Source organism: Eurosta solidaginis, chromosome 1 (genome assembly GCF_040869045.1).
Source record: "Eurosta solidaginis isolate ZX-2024a chromosome 1, ASM4086904v1, whole genome shotgun sequence".
Lineage (NCBI taxonomy): Eukaryota > Metazoa > Arthropoda > Insecta > Diptera > Tephritidae > Eurosta > Eurosta solidaginis.
The window spans coordinates 82,069,401-82,097,123 of NC_090319.1; the positions used below are offsets into that span (position 1 = coordinate 82,069,401).

The following is a 27,723-nucleotide window of genomic DNA, read 5'->3' on the forward strand; positions in this document are numbered from 1 at the left end:
GACAAAGAAATCCCACATACATGTGACTAATCCCGGGAAAATTAAGGAAATTTTGCAAAAATTTTGCAGAAAAACAAAATAAACAAGCATATAAAAGAGCCAATGACAATAACGGAGACACCTCTGAAGGCTTTTGATATAGTACAGATCGATACGGTTGGACCATTACCGAGATCAATAAATGGAAACGAATACGCAGTTACCATCATATGCGACCTCACCAAATATTTGGTAGCAATCCCAGTCCCGAGCAAACACGCGATAACTGTTGCTAAAGCTGTATTTGAGCACTTCATTCTGATTTATGGATGCATGAAAACAATCCTAACAGACATGGGAACCGAATACAAAAATTGCTTATTCGAAGAATTATGCAAACTGTTAAAAATTGAGCATAAAACCTCAACACCATACCATCATCAAACTCTGGGCACCGTAGAACGTAGTCATAGGACGTTTAACGAATATGTACGTTCCTACATATCCAGTGACAAAGATGATTGGGACGAATACCTCAAGTACTTCGCATACTGTTACAACATAACTCCATCGACAGTACACGGGTATTGCCCCTACGAGCTGATATTTGCTAAAAATCCCCCGACATACGAATTCTTAAAAGAGAATAAAATAAGCCCAGTGTATAATCACGAGGCATATGATAAAGAAGTTAAATACAAACTTCAAATAGCACAACAAAGATCTAGAAAATTAGTAAAAGAAGCTAAGGAAAAACAAAAAATTAATTATGATAAAAGTAGCACCAGTAAGGAAATAAAATTAGGAGATTTAGTATTAGTAAGAGAAAAGGCTAGCCATAAGCTAGATAATAGATATAAAGGACGGTATAAAGTAAAGAAAATTGACAAAAATAACAATTTTACTTTAATACCACATAAAGAAGAAACTAGCAATAATAACAATAAAGATAAGGAACTAATAATCCATAAGAATAGGCTTAAACACATCTGAAATACCATTTGATAATAATTTTAAAATAAGCATTCCACTTTACTTATCGCATATTAAATATCTAAGAAATTAAAAACGAAAATTTTTTTTTCTCTGTCCTATATTTACACAAATTATTTTTAAAGAATATCTTCGAACACGCGGATTTTAGGTGGGTGCACAAATTTAAAATTCGCCTATAAAATAAAATAAATAAAATATATAAACAAGTAAAATAAGTAAAATAATCGTTAAATTTAAAATGTATATGTACAAAATATTGAGAAAAAAAACATATATAAAATGTAAACATAATAAAAGTATCAAAGTCTGCAAATTAGAACAAAATACACAATCTCTCTCACTACAATTTCAAGTTAAGGTAAAATACCAAAATCACTTAAATGCGAACAAAGAGTCTTATACAATTGTTCACAAAACAATTATATAATACTCTTTTTCTAAGGCGGATGGTGTAGCATTATGCGTCATGCCCACCTATGCAATACATTTACGGCATTACGCATCATGAACTTCTATGCTAAATACTTCTTAGTAACAATCATATTACAATATTATACAACATAAATTATTAAACTAACCCAGCGGTTAGCTAACATCAATGGAATGCCGAATATGAAACCTTTGTCCGTTCACAGCTAATAAATTCCGCTTAGTACTTAAATACAACCAAGAATATGAATTAACCAAATATTCCCATTGCACACGAATATCGATCTGCTGACTCTGCATACAAATCTACATGCATGCATGGTAGTACAAATATGTATATATGCACAATAATACAAATCTACATATATGAATATTAATACAAATCTACATGCATGCATAGTAATACAAATATACATATATACATAGCAATATAAATCTACATATATGCATAATAACACAAATCTACATATACTGCATATATGAATATTAATACAAATCTACATATATGCATAACAATACAAATTAACATATATACTCTGTAATACAAATGTACTTATTTTTAGTTGTTAGTATTAGGATATTTGTAAATGTGTAGGTTAAGTAATTAGCTATAAAAAGGGAAAGAATTTTTGTAATAAAGTGAATATTGATCTGACCTCCAAAGTCAACACATCTTTTGTTTTTATTACTTTTCAATTGGTGAAATAAAGGAATAACGTATTCATTACAATAGTGTACGTTATACTTAGGAAGCGGTGAAAAAGTCTTAAATTGAAATGAATGCGTAAATTCAGGTCGGTGGCGTAGTAGGGATATAAAGGATAATTCGCATTTGGTATAAATACATTATACCGGCAATAATCTTTGCGTTGGTTCATTAGTCACTACGCAGCAGGTGGTTATAAATAGAGATAAGTATTTTGCAAACAGCAATATTGGCACTATGGATTTCGGGATAAACATTAGTCTCTGCGCAGAAAGTGGTTATAAATGAAGATAATTATTTCACAAACAGCAAAATTGACACTATGGATTCCGGGATCTCCAGGGTAGGCCTCGGGCACACTTGCTGGTTTTGGCAATACGGCGTCAAGAGCGGATCCCTAAAGATTTCTATGCCTTTAGGAAAAGTCGCCTAAGAATTTACCAATGTTTTCTATTTATATGAGTTAGGTGGGGTTGCCCTTATTGCTTTTAAATGTATTTTTGTATTTTCATCATTAAGGGCATTGAAATTTTAATTAGGCACCTCTAACCAAAAATTTACTCCAGATTAAATGTGTTGTGTGAAAAAAAAAAAATGTATTCCTTTCTATATAATTCAAAGTGTTTTTATTGTTCAAAATCTTGGAATCTAGAAGATAACGTTTTTGCTTATTTTTCATTCACACGACCCAATTATGTATAAATATCGTCCACAAAATTGATATTGGTGTACCTAAGAAGCGGTTCAAAAAGTCTTAAAATAAAATGAATTTACGCCTAGTAGGTGGCGTAGTAGGGATATAAAGGATAGTTCGTATTTGGTATAAATACATTATACCGGCAATAATCTTTGCGTTGGGTCATTAATCACTGCCCAGAAGGTGGTTATAAATGAAGATAATTATTTCACAAACAGCAACATTGGTACTATGGATTTCGGGATCTTCAGGGAAGGCCTCGCGAACACTAGCTTGTTTTGGGAATACGTCGTCAGAGCAGATCTTTACAGATTTCTACGCCTTTAGAAAAAGTCGCCTAAGTTGGCACTCTAAGTCACTTCATCTTCGTTTGACATAGTTATAGTTCTAACAGAATTTGAAATAATACTCGGCATAGGTGACTTAAGGAACATGCTACCTAAATATGCTTTTGCGCTCTAATTATCAAAAATACTTTTATTTTGTAAATTATGTATTTACGAATTAATTATGATTTAGTTATTCCTCAATTAAGTTCTTATGAATAATGTAAGCCGCGATATCCTCCGAAGAGATTTAAGGCCGAGCTTCTCTTCCAAGCTTCACTCCTACGATGGTTGAAGTATTACAAACGCATTCAGCCACGTCATGACTTAGTTATCGTAAACTTTATCCCAATTTCCTTCTTTGCATATTTTATTCTTTTGCACAGTACATACTTCTTATGTAATGATGTGTTAAAGTTATACTCTCTGTTAGTGGTGGTTTCAAAGAAACTGGTATTTGCTTTGTTCTTTAATCCAAATGTAGAAGTGTTTTTATTGTTCAAAGTCCTGGAATCTAGAAGGATATGTGTATGTAGCGTATGTATAAATAGCGTCCACAAAATTTATCTTGGTGTACTTTATACTTAAGAAGCGGTGGAAAAGTCTTAAACTAAAATGAATGCGTAAATTCAGGCAGGAGGCATAGGGATATAAATGATATTTCGAATTTGGTATAAATACATTATACCGCCAATAATCTTTGCGTTGATTCATTAATCACTACGCAGAACGTGGTTATAAATAAAGATAAGTATTTCCCATACAGCAACATTGGCACTATGGATTTCGGAATAAATATAGTTTATAGTTTTTATTGTTCAAAATCCTGGAATCTAGAAGGACACGCTTTTGCTTATTTTTCATTCACACGACTCAATTATGTATACATAGCGTCCACAAAATTGATCTTGGTGTATGTCATATATGTACTACTTAGATTAACACACTCTAAATATACGTTCGATATTGGTGAAATAAAGGAGTTCCAAGTAGAAAACGGAAGAACGTATTCATTACAATAGTGTACTTTATACTTAAGAAGCGATGCAAAAAGTCTTAAACTAAAATGAACTTTCGAAATTATTTCGCGCTCTTGTTTGTCGTGCTTAGCTGCCTTTCAACTAATACGAATTCGCAAATCGTGTAACTAGTAGGTGGCGTAGTAGTGATATAAAGGATAGTTCGTATTCGGTATAAATACATGCTACCGGCAATAATCTTTGCGTTGGTTAACTAGCCAGCATGCAGAAGGTGGTTACACCTGGAATTTTCCATCAAAAAGAAATTGATGTCTTTATTTCAAGACCAAGATATTTCGAGGCCAATGTATTTCACAATATGGTGAAATTAGAATGTAAGCAATTATTGTAATCCTATAAATAAGAGTGAATTACCCACAAATAAAGTTTAGTTTTGGAGCAACCTTTAATCAACCTGTGTAAACTTGGCCGCGTTGGCAGTCTAACATAAGATGGGTTATTAATTGACGATCCTGCCAGAACTTAGAACTTAGTTTTAATAATTGGGCGGAAGTAAATGTCAACTTTTTCCAAAATAAAAAAAAGACCAGAAGTGTTTTTATTGTTCAATATCCCGGAATCTAGAAGGAAACTTTTTTGCTTATTTTTCATTCTGTAGTGTAAACAGCCAACAATTGCAATGCCAAACGGGTAAACCACTTAATGTGCCACTCTGTGACAAAATGAGTGTAAACTTTAATCAACACAAAGCGGCGCATTTTCTAATTATTGCTGATAGCGTAATTCCCACGATTTAATACAGATGTGTGTGCACCGCGCGCCTAACAAAATTTGCAGGTACATATTTGTGTCGATTTGTATGTAGATATGTAAGTATGTAAAGTTTAAAGTAAGTATATGTGTAGAATATGTAAGTATGTAAAGTTTAAAGTAAATATGTATGTAAGAATATGTTTAGAATAATTTAGTATAAATAAGCTGACAATATATGAATAAAGGTAATTCATACTTAAACTTCAAAACACACCTTTTATATGGCGATCCTGCCTTTGATTCTGCTGGCTGATTATTCAGGCTAAGCCCTATAAGGAAACGAATTTGCCAAACAGTTTATCAAGTGCAACCGCGGAAAAAACAGACACATACAACAATTTAGGCATTATTTTTAAGTGAGATAAGCATACAAATATTAGGGCAACCTAACAGCTGCCTATTGACGAGCAAAAATTTTATATTTTTGCTGTAAAATACATATGTATATCTTTTTTCCCTTCTAAAATTATGTTCCCAGAAGAGGACATAAAAAACTAAGAGCAGTTTAACCAAATCTTCGATAGTTTAACTGCATTGACTTTGGATTTAATAAAGAAAAATAAAGTACCCGAAGAGTTCAGTCAAGGCCCTAAGCCGCTGACAATCGAAGAATATAAAAAAAGGAATAGAGTCCAAAAAATTGAAGAACCAAAAATTCCAAAGCCAATAAATTTAAAAAGGAAAAGAGGAGGAAAACAATTTAACGTTAGTAAATCAATAGCTAGGATTTATGAAAGAATAAATTAAGTACAAATAGGGAAGAAAAAATTAAATTAAAGAAGGAAATACAGGAGTTAAGGAATTATAATAATAAAAAGAAAAAGTAAATAATTGCTATTAATTAAAAAGGATTGTTTAAATAATGCCCACTAAAGGCCCACTTGAAGACCTTAAAAGCGAATTAGAAGTAATAGATTACAATAAGGAATTAAAATGGCGTATGATGATATTGTATAACACTACATATAATAAATAAAAAAAACAAAAAAAAAAAAAAAAATACAACAACTTTTATATCTATCTTTTGACAATGGCAGGCCAAGAATCGAAAGTCACTAATCCAAATGCTAACGTGGTAAAAACAGTCCAAATAATAGACCACACTGAAGCCTTGGAAACCATAAAAATTTAGCTTCTGGCTATTGCCATTATTGGCGCTGTGTACTAATTTTTAGATATTATTCAATACATAACAAAATTTTGAGAAAAAAAGTATTAGAGCCGTGCTGACGGCATAGATAAAATATATAAAACCTAATTTTTTTTCTCTCTTTACCTCAATGGGTAAATGGGAAACCATTTTCAACACAATTGTGGTAGAAAAATCTTTGGCCGAGAGGCTTATAAATGCATTAATAAAAATTCAAGCATAAGAAATGAAACTGTGTTGAAGCATCTCACGATAATATTACAGTCGTTGAATAACATAGGCAAAAAGAGGTAAATAGCCTAGTTATTAACAGACAATCATCAGCTGGAAGCACATCAAATTTAATAGACTTTAGTACCCTCTTAGAATCTCGATCCAATTTAGAGGACACTACGAAAATTGAAACCCAACACAAAAATTCCGGAACAGAAGATTTGCAAAGTAAAAAGATGGCGCAAACAACAATACAATTTTTGAAAACGGCTTCGTCAATTCTGCCTGAGTTTGATGGTAAGCCTGAAAACTTGCATGGTTTCTTAGACGCACTAGATATCCTAGAACAAATTAAGGATACTCATGAGAACATAGCAGTCTCCATGATAAAAACTAAGCTGAAGGGAACAGCTAGAAACCTTTTGAGCACTGAAAATTCAATACTAGCAATAAGTTGAGTTCAGTAATTAAAGGTGAATCTGTAGAGGTTTCGACAGCAAAACTCTTAAACGTCTAACAGCGCAGTAAAACGGCTAACCAGTACACTTCAGAAATCGAAAAATTGACAAAATCGTTGGAGGGTGCTTACGTATCTGATGGTCTTCCACCTGATTTGGCAATCAAATATGCCACACCAGCAGCTGTAAAGGCTATGTGTAAGAACTCAGCTAACGAAAGAGTTAAAGTTATACATTTGTAAACTTGTATAAATAGAGTCCACAAAATTGATCTTGGTGTACTTAAGAAGCGGTGGAAAACGTCTTAAACTAAAATGAATGCGTAAATTCAGGCAGGTGGCGTAGTAGGGATATAAAGGATAGTTCGCATTTTGTATAAATACATTATACCGGCAATAATCTTTGCGTTGGTTCAATAGTCACTGCGCACAAGGTGGTTATAAATGGAGATAATTTTTTCACAAACAGCAACATTGGCACTATGGATTTCGGGATCTTCATGGTAGGCCTCGGAAACACTAGCTAGTTTTGGCAATACGGCGTCAAGGGCGGATCCCTAAAGATGTCTATGCCTTTAGGAAAAGTCGCCTAAGAATTTACCAATGTTGTCTATTTATATGAGTTAAGTGGGGATTGCCCTTATTACTTTTAAATGTATGATAACATTTATTTTAAGCAATTTTTGTATTTTTCATCATTAAGGGCATTGAAATTTTAATTAGGCACTTCTAACCAAAAATTTACTCCAGACTAAATGGGTGTGGTGAAACAAAATAAAAACGATGCAGCAAGCAATGCATTCACACATACAAACAGAGTTACCGGCGCATTTACACCAATACAAACACAGGCATCAGACCGCCAGTAGGGAACTATGGTAGATTTTAAGATTACAATGTTTAATTCTAATTTGAGATTAATAAAGTAAATTCATACATTTGCAAACATGTACAAATAGCGTCCACAAAATTGATCTTGGTGTACTTTATACTTAAGAAGCGGTGGAAAATCTTAAACAAAAATGAATTTACGCATAGTAGGTGGCGTAGTAGGGATATAAAGGATAGTTCGTATTTCGTATAAATACATTATACCGGCAATACTCTTTACGTTGGTTCATTAGTCAACACGCAGAAGGTGGTTATAAATAAAGATAAGCATTTCACAAACAGCAACATTGGTACTATGGATTTCGGGATTTTCAGGGTAGGCCTCGGGAACATAAGCTTGTTTTGGGAATACGGCGTCAAAAGCGGATCCCTACAGATTTCTACGTATTTAGAAAAAGTCGCGTAAGTTGGCACCCTAAGTTACTTCATCTTCGTTTGACATGTTATAGTTCTAACAGAATTTGAAATAATACTCGGCATAGGTGACTTCAAGAACATGCTACTTAATATGATTTCTGTGCTGTAGTGTTGCGTGAAATTCACCTCACTTCGAATGCGCTTAACGGAATATACATACACACCAACGTTCATATGTAACTGACCTAGATAACCACTATGAGTTCACTCGCATTTGCCAAACCGCCCAATATATCGATTCGTCATACCAACCAGCTTATGTGCGGATCATATTGACAATATGTAGGTCAATACAATAATATGCTGACAAACAATTATTCATTATGAAATCATGTACTTTTTAGTATTTAAGCATTAATGTAAGTATGTATGTGTAGGTTAAGAACTTTTGTATAAATAGAAATGGGTTTCTTTAATAAACAAGAATCACTTTTTAACGCTACACATCTGATTTCCTCTTTATTTATTTAACGTTCTTACGTCCACAAAATTGATCTTGGTGTACATAAGAAACGGTTCAAAAAGTCTTAAAATAAAATGAATTTACGCATAGCAGGTGGCGTAGTAGGGATACAAAGGATAGTTCGTATTTGGTATAAATACATTATACCGGCAATAATCTTTCCGTTGGTTCATTAATCACTACGCAGAACGTGGTTATAAATAAAGATAAGTATTTCACAAACAGCAACATTGGCACTATGGATTTCGGGATAAATATAGTTTATAGTTTTTATTGTTCAAAATCCTGGAATCTAGAAGGACACATTTTTGGTTATTTTTCATTCACACGACCCAATTATGTATAAATAGCGTCCACAAAATTGATCTTGGTATATGTCATATACATACTACTTAGATTAACATACTCTATATATACGTTCGACATGGGTGAAAGAAAGGAGTTGTAAGAAGAAAACGGAGGAACGTATTCATTCCAATAGTGTACTTTATACTTAAGAAGAGGTGCAAAAAGTCTTAAACTAAAATGAATTTAAGAAATTATTTCGAGCTCTTGTTAGTCGTGCTTAGCTGCTTTTTAACTAATACGAATTCGCAAAATCGCGTAACTTGTGGGTGGCGTAGTAGGGATATAAAGGATAGTTGGTATTTGGTATAAATACATGATACCGGCGATAATATTTGCGTTGGTTCATTAGTCAGTATGCAAAAGGTGGTTACAGCTGGAATTTTCCATCAAAAATAAATTGATATCTTTATTTCATGGCCAAGCCATTTGAAGGCAATGTATTTCACAATATGGTGAAATTAGAATGTAAGTAATTATTGTAATCCTGTAAATAAGAGTGAATTACAAATAAAGTTTAGTTTTGGAGCAATCTTTAATCAACCTCTGTAAACTCGGCCGCGTTGCCGGTCTAACATAAGATGTGTTATTAATTGACGATCCTGCCAGAAGAACTTAGTTTTAAAAATTATTTGGGCGAAAGGAAATGTCAAGCTTTTCCAAAATAGAAAAAAACAAGTATCCCGCAAAAAAAAGGCAGAAAGGTGAAGTGAAATTCAAAAAACTTTACAATTATAACATTCTTTGTTTAAACTTTCAAAGAAAACTGAAAAAAATTAAGTATTTTAAATAATAAAAAATCATCAAAAAACAAAACAACAAGCGCTACGTAAGTGAAGGAGTATCTTACACAAACTATTAATGACGGAATAGCGTGTAGTGAAAGTTTATATATTACTAAGCAGAGGCTGCAAAAATTCGATTAGTTTGTATATCGAAATAAAATAGTAGGGAATCCCAATGATATTCTTACTAAATTAAACTTATTACTAATATTAAACTTATAAGCTATATTTGCTGGCTAGACTTTGCTTACGAAGTGAAACGACCAATCCACGTAATTGATCAGCATATTAAGGCAAGGATCGAAATCCTTGATCAATTATTATAACGAAGTTAATCAGAAATTAACACTAATAATAAATAAAACTATTATGACACACGACACAAGTTCCGAAATTACAAGGCAACGAAATATTAAGAATCGCGAAACTGCCCTAAGAACCTTTATAACAGGACTAAATCCTGCTTTAAACCAAATAATTTTCAAATTGGTTCCTGCACACAGAAAAATTTCTTACATTTTTAGTTAACATGAATCATGTTGAATCAACATGAACAGCTCTAGTACGTAAAGCAAAAACAATTTCGAAAAATCAACACGAACATTTTAACATAAATCGTATGGTTAAAATAACATGAACTATTTCTGCAATAGAATTACATTAGTGTGTATCTCTCACCATAAATTCGGTTTGATTTAACATGAACAAGTGTTGTTTTCGACCGCCATCTGTCCCCCATCAAAGGTTGTGAACAGAATTTTGTTCTTAAAAGAACAGAAGTTAAGTCGTGGTCAGTGTTGCTAGTATTGGTAAGGTAAAATGGCCAAAAGTTCCAAAATACCAAAGTTCTCTTATCGAAAAAGAGAAACATTTTTGTTTGTGGCATATTGGAGAAACTTTACGAGAGAACATCATGCTTTCGGAAAATCTACTTTCTGGGAATGGTAGAGGGGGTCGTACAGATCACAACTGTGAAAGTAGAACCTAAAGGAAATTAATATTTTAGTGTGTATATAAGTATATATGGGTACCTACCGAAAATCTGATAAAATATATCAAATGGGGGACCAAAACACGCGTACTTACGTCTAGATTAGGAATCTGAAAACAGAAATTTAATATCTCAATTCGATCAAAAGTAATGCGCGAAAAACCTTACAAACCTCAAGAAACACATCTAGTATATAATATTAAAGGTTTAATAAGTATGTAATAAATAAAAAATTAATTACACTGAAAAATCGGCGTACAAAAGTTTGAAGTAAATATTGTTACGTTACAAACAACTTTGGGCTCTGAACAAGGTCTTAACTACAAACTCTACTAATATTATAATTTATATGAAAAATAGACTTGGAATGCTCGAAAGAAATTGATTTTTTCTGGTTTGTTGACATGCTAGATTTTGCAAAAAAAAACTATTTTGAATTTTGAAAAAATGCGATCGAATTCATCGTGATCAAAAGTACTCAAAACATTTTTCACCTCGAAATATTTTATCTAATTATTTTCTATTAACCTAAATCTGCCTGAAAAAGGTAACTAGAACGTTAGAAATAATATTCCTGAAATGCATCGTACCTTTTCGTTAGATAATGCAATTTTTAAAAAATTTGTTCATTAAGAAACATCACAGAAACTTTCGTATATTTTCGAGGAAAACAAGAGGTTGCGCGTTGTCTTCAAGCATAGGTTTCTTTAGCATGTGTGTAACCCCAATACAATCAAAAGCACACAAAATTTGAAAAAATCTAATTTTTTCTGTGGTTTCTTTTTTGGCGATTTTGGCCATATATGCAAAAATAGAGTACAAAAAACTAGCTTGATTATTTAGTTTACATTTTGGATAAAAAATCTATCTGTGGCAACACTGCTCGTTCGTTTTTCTATGCTGCGCTGCATGGCGGATCAAAACTAGGTGGCGTCGGTAAGCATCTGATTGCTATTTTTTTTCATAAGATTTGACATAACATTCTCTAGCGTAGTACGATTTTGACATTACACCAGAGAATTACAAAAACAAAACACATGGAACGTTTGTATGTATGTCGAGCCGCGGCCATCTTGTACTGTTCCGCCATGGCTGCGCTGCCTCTTGCATTATTCCGATTTTAATGTGCAATCGCATACGTGGTGAAAAATAGTGTGAATTTTTAATTATCTAAAACTTTATTTTGTGAAATTGTTCCAACCAAATGTGCGAACAAATAGATTTCCTTATGCCTCATTTCGACCAAGAGTCGGATGTGTTATTTGTTGAGACTCAAGAGGAAATATTAGTTGATTATTCTCCGAATAAAGAAGTGGAAGCTTTACGCGAAATTATTTGCGGTAGGATGCAATTTGACGAACGAGTTTTACAAAGAGTTTTGGGTAAGTAATTTGTGTAATTTTTCGTGTTACCTCGGTATCAATAATCCGAAGGCACTTCCATGGTATTGATATGCAGAACAGAGTTTGGTATTTGTTTCCTTCTGTGAAGAGATATTTGCAATCAAAGTTGCAAGTTTTCATGTGGTTGTTGTGATCACATTAGGCAAAAAAGTGTCCTGCGCAGAAATACTGGGCATGACGTCGTTTGATACCTATTCCGACATTTTTTGGACGTATTTTAGCAGCTATACAATTGCTTGGGCAATTTAGAAAGTTTTTAATGAAACGATTTTTGTTTAATTTTCAGATTGTGGCTTAGATGCTGAAAGCATGTGTCTTCTAAACGATGCTGACATGGTAGACATTTTCCCAAAGACAGAGATTGGGCTACGAATAAAATTCAGGGAGCGGCTTTGACACTGGCGCCTTATTTTTTTGTTATGCGAGAGCGCGTACAGGGAGTGCCACTCAAAATGTCCATATTTGTATAAAAAAAATAATCCTTAATTGAAAATGTCATAAATACATAAAATTAATTTAAAAACTCAAAAACGAGATTTTTTATTTTTAGCACGTTAATTTATCAATAAAAACCATGTTAAAATAACATGATAAATCGTGTTAATTTAACAATAAAAACCTGTTAAAATTACGAGATAGATGGTGTTAATTTAACAATAACAACCTGTTAAATTAACATGATAGATCGTGTTAATTTAACAATAAAACCCTGTTAAGCTAACATGATAGATCGTGTTAGTTTAACGTGACATATCGTGTTATTTCAACATAGTATAGTGTTAGTTTAACATGTCAGATCGTGTTAGGGTAACATGAAATAGTGTTAGTTTAACGAGACAAATAATGCTGTATTAACAGGAAGTCATGTTGTTTCAAACGTTTGTGATCATGTTAAATTCACACTGTTCCGTCATGTTGATCTGACATGTACGAACAGTAAAAATTAGATTCATATTACAACAACCTGAGCGATAGTGTTGAAAAATAACAACCTGAAAAAGTGTTAAAAAAGTGTTGATTCAACATGAACATTTTTCTGCGTGTGCCGATCTGACCAAATGTGTTCAGAGTTTGCTTACCTTCCAGAAAATAAAACCTTCAATAATAATTTAAGGAGTCCTAGGAATAACACACAAAGAATGGAAAATCACTTTCAAAACCATTTTAGTCTCCCAATTGCACCCAACTCTAAAACAAAAACCAATTCGTACCAGCTCTACACAACTGCAACTGCTCCAACATACATTATGACACTTTTAGTAATTGCTGCCTATTCTGCCAAGCTTGAACCCCTGTGCAATCATTTACAAGAAGTAAATATGAATATAAAGGCAGTTTACGATCACGTAAATAAATTAATTGATGTGCTTCAATCTCACCGCGATAATGCCTCTACAGAGTTTGCGGTTATTTTCGACCGAGCTCAAAAGATTTGTGAAAAATTGGATGTTGAATTCAAGCGCCCTCGATCAGTGGCAAAACAAACTTACAGATCAAATCAACCATCTGAAAATGTGGAAGAATTTTTCAGAGTATCTATATTCATCCCATACTTAGATTCTATTATTTCTTCACTAAAGGATCGATTTTCTTCAACCCACAAGCAAGCATTTTCGCTTATGCAGCTTCACCCAGAAAATATGAAAAAGTTAAATAAATCAGAATTTTTAGCAATAGTAGAAGATATTCAGAATTTTTATGAAGGGTTTTTACCTAATTTTGTTGCTGAAGCTACCACATGGTATGAGATGATAAGAATAAATGAAGCTAATGATGCGGGCTTAAATGAATCTGTTGTTGAATACGCAGATGTAATTGCTCAAGCCACTCCGTTTTACACAGCAGTATGTGAGGCAATCAAAATTGGTTTAACTATTCCATCAACAACATGTAGCATTGAACGTACATTTAGCACGTTACGACGTGTCAAGATGTGGAATCGCTCAACGATGGGAGACGCGAGGCTAAGTAGCTTGTGCATGCTCAGTGTTTACAGGAAAAGAGTACAAGAAGGCACTGAATTTATTGAGAAAGTGATAAATACATTTGGACAGCAACCTCGACGCCTTCAGTTTTTATTCAAACAATAATTTAATAAAAAAAATATAATTTTCTGGTATTTTCTTTCATAGCAGGAGGGTGCAAGTGCAAGTGCCGGCGCCCAAGTGAGAAATAATAACAATACGAATTTCCCAAATAAGAACCGATGGATACATCATCCGATAATCTGCCACTTGGTCAACAAATATTTCAGGGTCAACAACAAAGTGATAATGCACAGAAATGGCAATTTAACCAGCCAGTAAAAAGGAATACGAATTTTAGTGGTCTGCCAAGTTTGAAAGAGCCACGAATAAATAATTTAAATGAAAATAATTTTTTAGACCATGTCTCCACTTTGTAGCATGTCTTGAGATTCATTGACTCTTACATACACATTCATTCATTTGTACATACATATATTTTTGACTCGTGCTATGACAGTCTACTCAGTACATTGTCTCGTAACTTGAAGCTATTTCAGTTTAAAGCCGAATAATTACTCACCACAAGCCTTTGCTTGCACACAATTTATTCTGTTTATGCTTAAGTTGCATTTCCCACAACTTATTTCGTTTATGCATAGGTTGCAGTTCCCAGCAATTATTCGATTTATGTTTAGGCTGCATTTACCACACTTAGTATGTAAGTATGGATTAGTGCAAATATGAAATGTAGCTCATAAAAATTAATTAGAATAATTTTGTATAAATATGAATGAAATTTCTCTAATAAAAAGAAATTATTAGTTGGATACCAACAGACAAGCAAGTCAGTTCTGTTTTATTTAAAATTGGCTTTCTACCCACATTATAACTTGCTCTACATTTTCCGAACAGATAGGCATAGCGGAAAAGTAATAAGGATATTATTAGATGCCGGTGCAACGAGTTATTACACCAGGAAAGGTATATACAACAACGGTAAGGAATTAGCAATTAAGAAGAGTGTAAGAACCATTCATGGTTCGACCATCATTACTTTGTACCATGACGTAGCTTATAAAGTGGCTTTTTACCAGAGGTCAATTTTTTAAAGAAGATTAAGGCAAAAATACGGGGAAACCAGAACTTATATATGTAGATAACAATATGATTCAATATGATTTCTCTAATATCAATTACAAAAACCAATATGAAGTTATGTTTTGTGAACATGGAAGAAACCAACTATGGTGAAATATATAAAGTGAACCCCTTGGGACGAAATAGTCTTAAGGCGCCAGCCGACGATATTTCCGGCTACTCAAATAAAAAATATAGTGTGGAACAAAAAGGATCTACAACGCCAGCCGATGATAATTCTGGCAACTCAATTAAAAAATATATTGTGGAACAGAAAGATTCTACAACGCCAACTGATGAATTTGAACTGGTATGTAAAAACCAAAAATTTAAAAAAAGTTACTTCAGAGAAACCTGAAGTCTTTGCCAATAACGTATTGGGAATTAATAATTTGAAATTTGAAAAAAAAAAATTAACAGTTGCTGAGACAGGACGGTATTAAAATAAAAGAAAAAGCTCTATAAATATGTACATATGGATCGACCCTTCAGAACTGATATTGAAGCAGAAATAGAACTGAGGATAACAAGCCAGTATGGTCAAAGCAATATCCATATTTTATATGTGCAAATAGTTTCATTAATGTGGTAACTAAGGGTTTAGTAGAAAAAATATAATAAGGCATAGTAAAAGCCCATACAATTCACCTGTTTGGGTTGTTCCTAAAAAGGGAAGTCCTAAATTAAGGATGGATTAAAAAAAACTAAATGAAATAAATCTATCTGATAGGTATTCGATGCCAAATCCTGAGGTTAAACTTTTTAATTTAGGGGAGTCAAAATATTTTTCAACAATCGATTTGAAGTCTGGATTTCATGAGATACTAATGAAAGAGGAAGATATAGAAAAAATAGCGTTTTCCGTAAATAATGGAAAACATGAATATCTGAAAATTCGATTCAGATTAAAAAATTCCCCAAGCATATTTCAGAGAGCAATGAATAATATTTTGCATGAGTATATTGGTAAATTCTTTATGTTTATGATATTATAATATATTCAAAAACATTAAAGTAGCACATACATATGTACATCATTTAAAGCATATAGTACAAAACTTGAAAAAGTTCATATGAAAATATCTATGGAAAAATCGAAATTTTTACAAACGGACGTCGAATTTTTGGGATATGTGGTATTCCATTAAGTTATAAAAACAGACCCAAAAAAGGTAGAAACAATAAAAAATTACCCAATCCTCAAAACTTTACAACAACTTAGATGATTTTTGTGAATGTTATAGCAAATTTACTAAGGATGTATAATGACGAAGCACTTGAAAAGAGAAAATGGTAAAATATCACAGCATATGTCAAAGAAAACAGACATTAATCTTGACCACGAAGGAGAAGCGGCCTGTGAAACTTTAAAAAATGCGTTAAGAGAACAAGTTGAATTAGTTCAACCATACTTTGAACGAAACAATTAATTTTAACCACAGATGCTCCCAATGTAGCAGTAGGCGCAGTTTTATCTCGTGAAGGAACGTCTATAAGATTTATCTCAAAAATTCTAAACTCCACTGAACCAAATTAACTATTCAACAAACGAAAAATTATTATTTTATTATTGCGATCGTTTGGGCATTGAAAACATTATGCCGTGGAAGATTTAGAAATTCACACAGAATATCAGCCACTGTCATATGCAATGTCTAAAAGAAATTCCAATGTAAAAATGAAACGATGGAGAGCTTATATTGAGGAGTTTTCAGCAAGGATAGTTAATAAACCAGGTACAACAAATGTTGTTGCTGATGCATTATCTAGGAAACATTTGGATAATTTAACAGATACGAATAATGAAAATTAAAATTCAAGTGATTCGCTTATAAATACGCAACATTCGGCTGAAAGCAGCGATGATGGCCAATGTATTTCACAATAGGTGAAATTAGAATGTAAGCAATTATTGTAATCCTATAAATAGGTGTTGTCGCAATACTAATAATCCCCAAATGTAAAAATGAAATACAACCCTGCACAAATTTGAGTATTCTTATTCGAATTTTCTATTTGATCAAATAATAAAATGTATGTTCAAATCCTCTCAATTTATATGTCAACTTCCAATACTTGCAATTAATCTTTATATACTTACAATACATGTACCAACACATAAATGAAATTCAAATTATACATATGTATCAACTGAAACGAACATTCTATGAAACGAAATGTCCATTCGCGGAAAAATTTCATAGAAGAGAACATCAAATTTCTTTAACACGCACACGGAAATCAAATTGAATAAATTGATCAATAACTTTTTATTTGGTTAGTTTTCTTTGTGGGCATTTTTGTCTACATTTGTTTAAAGAAATTTGTTCTCTATATCGCGTATTAAAATTTAAATGTTTACGAGATTACAAAAAAGGAAAATTACAAAAAGCCAGGAGTCATTGAGTGACAAGTCGCAGTACGATTCATCAAGCGAGATGGAAGAACAGCAAGCTTACCAGTCAGGAGGTGAGGAGAATTTAGCGGGTGCTTCAGTCGTTGCCATTGCCAGTGACCAAATCGCATTGTTGGTTTCTAGCATTGCGTCATTGCAAGCATGTGTAGAAGCGCTGCGAAGTGATGCAGTTGGTAACAGACAAGAAATCGGAGTCAGCTTTGTCAACGCTGCAACTCCCGAAACCATGAAGTCGCCAACGCAAACGTCAACGTATATGCAAGCGCAGTCAGCGCAAAATCAGTCACAAATGCCAGCGTCTATGCAAGCGCAGTCAGCGCAAAATCAATCGCAAATGTCAACGTCAAGTCATGCGCATTTATTATCGCAAAATCAGCCGTCAATACAACAACAAGAAAGAATTCAGCCGACACCATCATCAACATATATGCCGCTAACGCCAACGCAAACGCCTACCATGAACAGCGCCGCCTTAACTTTCATGGATAATTCTGCCGTCAAGCTATTTCCATTGCCAAATTTCGATGGCAATCCAGAAGATTGGCCTTTGTTTTTGGCCAATTATAATGATACAACAAATGAATTCCATTATAGCAACAGGCAGAACCTAATGCGCCTTCACAAAGCGCTGCAAGGTGCTGCTAAGAGAGCCGTCACGTCGTTGCTTATCTACCCCGAAGATGTTCCACGGGTCATTCAGGAGTTGGAATTCAACTTCGGTCGTCCGGAATTACTAATTAAAGCACAACTGCAAAAAGTACAACGATTTCAGCCTATAAACGAGAATCACTTAGATCAAATATTGGATTTCTCGAATCGCGTCAGAAATATTATTGCCTTTTTTAAATCAGCTAGATGTTCACATCATTTAATGAACCCTACGCTACTCGAATGTTTAGTTGGGAAGTTACCGCCATCCAAGCAGTATGAATGGAGACAAAGAGCAGCAACTATTGTACCTTTTCCAACAGTGGAAAACTTTGGTGAGTGGTTAAGTGAAATAGCTAAAGTCGTTTCTTTATTGCCAGGAGTGTCAGATGTCTCGCTTCGGACTATTCAAGCCAACGTATCGCAGTCAACGTCGACTGCGCAGTCACGCACAGTAACACGTCACAATGGATCTGCTACAAATTCTACACGCAGAGTCCTGTATAATAACGAGGTACAGTCTGAAACGAAAGGTACATGCATAAAGTGTGGACAGTCACACAAACTAGAAGATTGTCGTCAGTTTCTATCGGATGATATACCAACAAAATGGAGTTTTGTCAAAAACAACAGATTATGCTTTGGGTGTCTTCGTAAAGGGCATAGTCTGGGTAATTGTCGCCAACGTAAAGAATGTTCATATAATGGTTGTAAACGGATGCATCATAAGTTGTTGCATTTGGATGCATCTCAATTAGCTCCAACCCCTGAAGAAGTGCAACGTGTATTAAATTGTCATGATGATAAACAATCAACGCTTTTTAAGATATTGCCAATAACATTGTCTGGGCCAAACGGAAGTATATCTGTATATGCAATGTTTGATGAGGGTTCATCTATCACTCTTTTAGAAGAGAACGTCGCTAACACATTAGGTCTACGTGGTCAAACCATACCTCTGACTTTGCAATGGTATGGTGAGAGTCAGGTTAAAGAAAATTCTAGAAAGGTTTCAGTCACAATCAAGGGTAGTTATGCCGAATATAATATTAAAAATGTTCACACGGTAAGGTCACTTAATTTACCAATCCAGTCGTTTGAAAAAGAAAAGTTTGCTCACCTTCAGTCGTTGCCCGTAACAAGCTATTATAATGCCAAACCTGTAGTTTTACTGGGTCTCGACAATAGTTATTTGGGTATTTCCAATAAAACGGTCGATGCAGGACCAAACAAGCCTATCGCAATAGCAACTCAGTTGGGGTGGGTAGTATATGGACCACTCAAGCAAAGCCAAGAAATGCATCCACGCGTGTTGCATGTCCACAAGAAACAGTCATTACAAGAGTTGCATAAACTGGTGAGTGAGTACTACTCAGTTGATAGTTTTGGTGTACGTAGCACTAACATTATATTGGAGTCCGATGACAATCGACGTGCCAGAGTGATTTTAGAAGAAACAACGAAAGAGTTGGATCAAAAATACGAAGTTGGATTGTTGTGGCGCAGTGATCACACAACACTTCCATTTAGTTTTGACATGGCATATCAGCGCTTGAGAAACCTAGAGTCGCGTATGTCAAAAGATAGTAATTTCAACACAAGATATAGAAGCGAAATTGAGAAGTATGTTCAAAAAGGGTATGCTAGGTTATTATCGCGAGATGAGGTTGCACAAACAAGTCCAACCACATGGTATTTGCCACATTTTGGGGTAGTAAATCCACATAAGTCCAACAAGCTTCGAATTGTGTTTGACGCAGCCGCTGCCACATCCAATGTTTCACTTAATTCGGCTTTGCTCAAAGGGCCGGAACATGCACAGTCACTTATCGCCGTAATATACAAATTCCGTCAAGGCTCTGTAGCAGTAGCGGCCGATATACAAGAGATGTTTTCCCAAGTAGCCATAAGGGATGTCGATCAGAACTCACAGCGATTTTTGTGGCGTGATGGGGATTCGTCAGAGCCCGTTCGAGTATACGTAATGCAATCCATTATTTTCGGAGCCGTGTGCTCGCCATGCTGTGCAGAATATATTAAAAATTTAAACGCCAAGAAATATGAGTCTGTTATGCCACGAGGAGCCACCGTCGTTGTTAATAATATGTATGTCGACGATTTGGTAGTCAGTTTTGCGAACTCAGTCGAAGCTGAGGAAGTTGTAAGAGAAGTTATATACATCAACTCAGCAGCAGGTTTCAAATTGCGGAACTTCGTGTCAAATGACAAATCTTTACAAATCAAACTGGGGAGAGAAGGTGACACATCCGTAACATATGTTGATATGGAACATAAATCAGCTGCCGATAAAGTTTTGGGCATGTTTTGGAATACCCTTAACGACACCTTCGAATTCCACGTTAAATTTCACAAAATTTCACGTGATGTACTAAATTGCAAACGACCGCCTACGAAAAGAGAACTTCTCGGTATTGTTATGGCCATTTACGATCCGTTTGGCTTTCTCGCAAATATAACAATATACATCAAACTTTTGCAACAGTCACTCTGGAGATATCAAATCGAATGGGATGAGCCACTGCCACAACAACTTAACATTAAATGGACGTCATGGTGGGAGTTTTTCCAAAAGGTATCGAGTTTCTCTGTCCCACGCTGCTATTCTAAAAGATTAATGTCAGCCAATGAGATTCAACTGCATGTGTTTGTCGACGCGAGTTTCAGCGCCTACGCAGCTGTAGCATATTGGCGAATAAAAACAGGTAGCAATGTGGATGTCGTCTTCGTCGCAGCTAAGTCAAGATGCGCTCCTGTAAAGGGTATGACAGTCCCTCGTTTGGAATTACAGGCGGCAGTTCTTGGAGGCCGTTTGCATAAATCCATAATTGAATGCCATGACGTAAACATTGATCGTGTTATTTTCTGGAGTGATTCCAAAACTGTTTTACTCTGGATTAAGTCCACCACTAGAGAGTATAAACAGTTCGTCGCCAGCAGAATCGCAGAGATTTTGTCCACCACTATGTCGTCTCAATGGAGGTGGTTGTCAACAGCGCTTAATGTAGCAGATGATGCTACTCGAGGTAAACTAGTACCACAGTTTGATCCAAATCACAGATGGCTAAAGGGTCCAGCGTTTCTACAATTGGAAGAAGAAGAATGGCCACAAGAACTAGCAGATTTCGTACCAAATGATTGTGCCGCAGAGGAGAAGAGGACCTGCCTAGTCCTGACATCGCCAAATGATGAGTATATAATTAATTTTAAAAAATTTTCTTCTTATTTGAAGGTTCTCAGAGTCATGAGCTGGGTACAACGCTTCATTTCCAACGGCAGACACCGGTGCCGACGTATCGGAGAACTCAAAGCCTCAGAAATAGCAGAAGCAGAAAAAACACTGTGTCGCCGCGTACAGGAGGAAGGTTTCGCCAGCGAATTCGCCGAACTACGCTCAAAACAAAACGTATCTAAGTCCAGTCACATATTTGCATTAACGCCTTTCGTCGATGATGATGGTCTTCTAAAGGTTAATGGTAGAATCGACGCAGCATACTGCCTTCCTGTTTCAGCACGTCGCCCCATCATTTTGCCACAACATCACTATTTTACACGTTTAGTCGTCACATATTTGCATGAGAAATTTCACCATCAAAATGAAAGTCTTACGATAAATGAAGTTCGCCAAAAGTTCTGGGTACCACATATTCGTTCAGTATTGAGTTCCGTCAAGCGATCGTGCCTTATATGCCTAGCCAATGTCGCCAAGCCAAACACGCCAATGATGGGTCAGCTGCCAGCTGATCGTTTGACGCCTTTCGTCCGTCCGTTTAGCTACGTAGGTGTCGACTATTGTGGTCCATTTCAAATAACAATTGGTCGTCGTCGTGAAAAACGTTGGGTCGCACTTTTCACGTATTTAACAGTCAGAGCCGTTCATCTGGAGGTGGCAGAAGACCTATCAACAGATGCGTTTTTAATTTGCCTACGAAATTTTGTCAACCGCCGAGGTATACCAATTCGACTACGTAGCGACAATGGGACAAACTTTATTGGTGCGCAGAAAATGTTAAAAGATGAAGAACGTTTATGGGACTTTACCCAGATTGAGAAAGAATGTGCAAAACGTGGCATCGAATGGATTTTTAATTGTCCTGCACATCCGTCCGCTGGAGGGTGCTGGGAAAGATTGGTCCAGTGTGTGAAACGGCTTTTGCAGAGAGTCTTAAAAGAGGAAGCTCCACGTCTCGAAACCTTTAGAAGCACATTGATTGAGGCCGAAAACATAATTAACAGTCGACCACTCACAGACGTCCCAATTTCACCCACGGATGAAGAGCCCATAACACCAAACCACTTTTTATTTGGTTGCCTAAATTCAACCCAAACGCCGACTAATGACGAAGAAAACGTTTGTTTGAGAAAACAATATCGAATAGCGCAAGCACTAAAAGACCGCCTTTGGAAAAGATGGACCTGCGAATATTTGCCAACATTATTGTGTCGTTCCAAATGGAGGGAACCAGTCGAGCCATTGAAGTGTGGCGATTTAGTAATAATATGCGACGCTAGTCTACCTCGTAGTCAAAGGATAAAAGGGCGAATCAAAGAAGTAATAACAGCAAAAGATGGACAAGTGCGATCTGCAGTAGTCAAAACTAATCACGGTGAGTTACGAAGACCAGCAAGCTAGCCGCTTTAAACGTTTGTGAATCTCCATAATGATTCACCTGGAGGTGGAATGTTGTCGCAATACTATTAATCCCCAAATGTAAAAATGAAATACAACCCTGCACAAATTTGAGTATTCTTATTCGAATTTTCTATTTGATCAAATAATAAAATGTATGTTCAAATCCTCTCAATTTATATGTCAACTTCCAATACTTGCAATTAATCTTTATATACTTACAATACATGTACCAACACATAAATGGAATTCAAATTATACATATGTATCAACTGAAACGAACATTCTATGAAACGAAATGTCCATTCGCGGAAAAATTTCATAGAAGAGAACATCAAATTTCTTTAACACGCACACGGAAATCAAATTGAATAAATTGATCAATAACTTTTTATTTGGTTAGTTTTCTTTGTGGGCATTTTTTTCTACAATAGGAGTGAATTATAAATAAAGTTTAGTGTTGGAGCAACCTTCAACCAGCCTCTGTAAACTCGGCGCGTTGACTGTTAAATAAAGTTATTTAAAAAAAAAAAAAAAAAATATTCAAAATGTGTTATTAATTTGCATGCTTCGACACGACAGGGGTAAAGGAGGAAGTAAGTATCTGTATCAGTGAAAGAAAGTGTAGAGACGTTTGCCAAAAAGTCAAGTTGTATACAAGCCTGTTACTGCAATTGAGCAAAGCACCAATAACTTATGTTGGGCCAAAGGGTCCACACCGCTACCAAATAGTTAGGGCGTCAGCGAGACGTCGTATTCAACTATCGATCGGAGCTTGGTCATCACCCTCTGATCTATATATGTATGTGGTACTTGTAATGGTCCATTCACTCGCATAGATATTATTTGTAGATACAAAATTTAAGAACAATAATCCGATTTTTTTTGTTTTAGAAATTTGACATTTTAATTTAGGTGGAAATATATACCCTTAAACAGCGCTTCTCAACCCCTATACACTTATAGCACTTGCACTTAGGGTGACCAGACATATGCATTAATACGGACATGTCCGTATTTTGAGGGCTGTGTCCGTATTTGCAGTTGTTGAATAAGACGTTCTAAAAATTACTTTCAAGATTTCGATGCACAAAGGCGCTCGCGCGGACAGCTGGTCACGCGAGTTATGTGGAATGCTTCCTATACCGTTCAGCCTAAGAAAAAGGGAAAATAAGTACATTTTAAGATATCAAGTATATTCGCCCAAATTAACCACCATCTTGAATCTTTTAAGTAGTGCTTGCTCAGCATTCCACACCACGTCATCCACACAGCCAATAAAGTAAATAAAATATTTTGTTACAACCAGCAAAACTGGGCCTTGCCTATGGTTCCACTTTGGAAGCATACAGATGTTCAAACAAATATCTGTGGGAATTTGAAAAAGCAACCTAATTCGAGTTAGGATAAAGTTATATTCTGGCTGCATAACAGAAATCCGTTACAGATCTCCCTGTGTTACTTACTCATAGCCCTAGCGCCAAATGGCTGCTACAAAATATAGAAAGTTACAATGGTGAATTGTGGCTAGCTTTTCAGATAAAGGTCTATGTATCGCCATTATCCTAACTCGAATTATGTTCTTTTTTCAAATTGCCTCAGACATAAATGCAAAGAAAATGATTCACTTGATGCCTCTGCTTATGTTGTTCTGTAGAGGCATACAGATATACAAACAAACATACTTACTGATGTCAACATTGAGGAATGCAACACATTCTTGAATGAAATGGGACAACCAAATAAGTACAATAAACAATTAAACATGACTGCAACTATCTGGCAGCGAAACTAAATATGTGGGTTGTTGAGTGAGCTAGGTAAATAAGTTATGTACTGTAAACCATTATTTGGCCTTAAGTACATTTATTTCTCGCGGATGGCAACTTCATACATTTTTTCAATACCTATGTACAATCTACGAAACAATGGAAAAGGGGAAATAAGAATTGGAGAAAAAAAGATAAGATGCTTCGTTAAATTGTGGTATAACTGATTTTTCGTTATTTGAATAAACCACTTAAAAATAGGTGTTTGTTTTATTACATATATGCGTATGTATGTATGGTTATTGGAATGAACCACTTATAGGTGTTTGCTTCTTTACATACATGCGTATGTAGGTATTCGAACGCGCACTTATTCATTGTTTCGAGAAAGAAATTCAATTGCTGTTGAACTACTAAATTGTGCGGTTGCCTTTTGCCTTCGGTGGTATTTTGATCGAAAAATAAATATTTGTACGCAATTTATATTTGCGGTGCGCCGTGTGGTTTTATTGATTACCCCTTTGTTTTCATCAGGTGTGGGGTCTGGATGACTCGATTGACCAAAAGTGAGTTACAAGACGCTTTAGAAAAAGCAGGAATTGTATACCCTGCTACAGCTACTGTGTCACAATTGCGTGCTCTTCTGAATGGTGGGAGAATGGATGAAATCTTCGATGCTGATTCTTGTGGTGCTGCCGGTGTTGATTCTGGTGTTGCTACTGTTGATGGAGGTGAACCTCAGGACAGCGATGTTAATGGCAAAGAAACTGGTGATGCCGAAAAACTGGATGCACAAATAGCTGTACTTGAAAAGCGAAAAAAAATGTTGGTGCTGCAAAAAGGGCTACAAGCATTGGAGTTGGAGGCCCCTAGCGCACGCCAGCGTGTTTCTGTAATGGATATAGACGGCATGGTGCCAAAATTTTCAGGGGATAATGCGTACCTAATTGAAAAATGGATCAATGATTTCGAGAACGCGGTGAAAGTTGGCTACAAGGACGATCACTTCAAACATATTTGTATGCGCCGCTTGCTGTCGGGTACAGCTGCCATACCGCATACACTTCTATACTATACACAGTAAAATATTTGGATGAGCTGCAGGAGTTACTATTGAAATACGAAAAAAAGCGAGCAAACGACACTGCAGCAAGAAACACTCAACAGCGCTCCGAAGTTGGAAGCAAACCAGGATCCACAACCAGATGCTTTAATTGCTCAGAATACGGGCATCTTTCAAACCAATGCAAGCAACCAAAGCGTATTAAGGGATCATGTTTTCGTTGTGGAAGCAAGGACCATATGCTGAAGCAGTGCAACCAGCCGTCAACGAAAATGGTAACCGCCGTGAACGAGGAGTCAACCGATCATGTTGCTATGTCCAATGTTGAGCCTTATCACACCGTAAGTATTGCCTTTTGTAATAGGAACATGAACAATAAAAACTTTAAGACATGTATTTCTTTGATTGACAGTGGTAGTCCTGCCAGCTTTGTGAGCAAAAGTCTTTTGCCTTTTGACATAAGTGATGACGAACTAATCGTATCAAATTTTTACAGCCTTGGTGGCAATAAACTAAGAACTTTTGGAAAAATCGACTGTGAGATTTCACTAAATGGCAAATCTAAAATAATTTCATTATATATAGTTTCTGATGACCTTTTATCTCAGTCATTGCTTCTTGGAAGAGATTTTTTTAAATTATTTAATATTAAACTTTTCATGTTAAACTGTGAAGATCTTAAATTTGAATTAAATGGACTAAACTCAAACGTGTCTCTAATTGAAAGTATTGTTCAGGTTCCAGGAAATTTGCAGCATTGCCCTAGCGATTGTTCCTTAACTCCAGCGAATGGTGACGAAATTTGTGGGGATGTTTCCCCAGATAGATTGGTCAGAAATTGTCTTCCGATTAATGGTCATTGTGCCGGTGGATCCAGTATTGCTGACAAAGTGGATAGTGAAATTTTTGACGAAGAGCGAAATGAAGATTGGTTTTATTTTAGTGAAGGGAATATTACATGTGCGCTAGATGTTGAAGCCCTCTTTGAAAGTAGTGTTAGTGATTTTGATATTGATTCCTCTTTGCGTAAAGATGCAAGTGCGAAAATAGAAAGCATTATTCGTGATTGTTATTTGAACCATTCTCAAGAGAGTATCGTAAAACCCTACAAAATGTCTATTAGGCTAACCTCAGATCAACCTGTTTATTCCCATCCGCGAAGACTATCTTATAAAGATAAATTTTAAGTTCAAAAAATTGTTCAAGAGCTTTTAGATAAAGGTATAATTCGGCATAGTGATTCCCCATATGCATCACCAATAGTGTTAGTAAAAAAGAAAAATGGGGAAACTAGAATGTGTGTTGATTACAGAGATTTAAATAAAATCACTGTAAGAGATAATTATCCCCTTCCCTTTATCGAAGACTTTTTTGAATATTTAGGAGGAAAAAAGTATTTTACATTGTTAGATCTAAAAATGGCTTTCACCAAGTAAAAGTAACTGAAGAATCAATCAAATACACCGCATTCGTTACACCATGTGGCCAATTTGAATATGTAATGATGCCCTTTGGTCTCAAAAATGCCCCCTCTGTATTTCAAAGATTCATATCTTTTATTTTAAAAGATTTTATTTCAAAGGGTCTCTTGATTGTTTATATGGATGATATATTGCTAGCCACAGCGGGATTAGACGAACATCTAATCTTATTGGAATCAGTATTGAAGCAGATAGCTCGACGTGGTCTTGAGTTAAAGTTGCCAAAATGTAAGTTTTGTCAAAGCAGTATTCAATACTTGGGGTATGATGTCAGTTATATGGGCATAAAGCCAAACCAAGAACACAAACAATCTGTTGCGAAATTTCCTTTACCGAAAACTCTGAAACAATTGCACTCATTTATTGGGTTATGCTCCTACTTTAGAAAGTTTGTCCCACAGTTTTCAAAAATTGCCAAACCATTGTACGATTTACTAAAGAAGAATTCAAAATTTGAGCTTGACGAAGCTCGATTGCTGAACTAAAAGCAAGGCTCACTGACCCTCCAGTTTTGTCAATATATAATCCGAAGAATGAGACAGAATTGCATTGT

At 35.3% G+C, this 27,723-nt stretch overlaps 2 protein-coding genes across 3 annotated transcripts in view; one reads left to right on the forward strand and one right to left on the reverse strand.

The window, feature by feature from the left end:
- Positions 1-27,723, reverse strand: part of Mco4 (Multicopper oxidase 4) — an 826,935-nt gene that overhangs the window by 756,863 nt on the left and 42,349 nt on the right. The gene's annotated exons all lie outside the window — the stretch shown is intronic.
- Positions 25,174-26,398, forward strand: LOC137236052 (uncharacterized). Its single transcript, XM_067758756.1, has 2 exons — positions 25,174-26,030; positions 26,102-26,398. Exon 1 carries the CDS (start codon positions 25,174-25,176, stop codon positions 25,708-25,710), a length of 537 nt encoding a protein of 178 aa, XP_067614857.1. The 3' UTR covers positions 25,711-26,030; positions 26,102-26,398.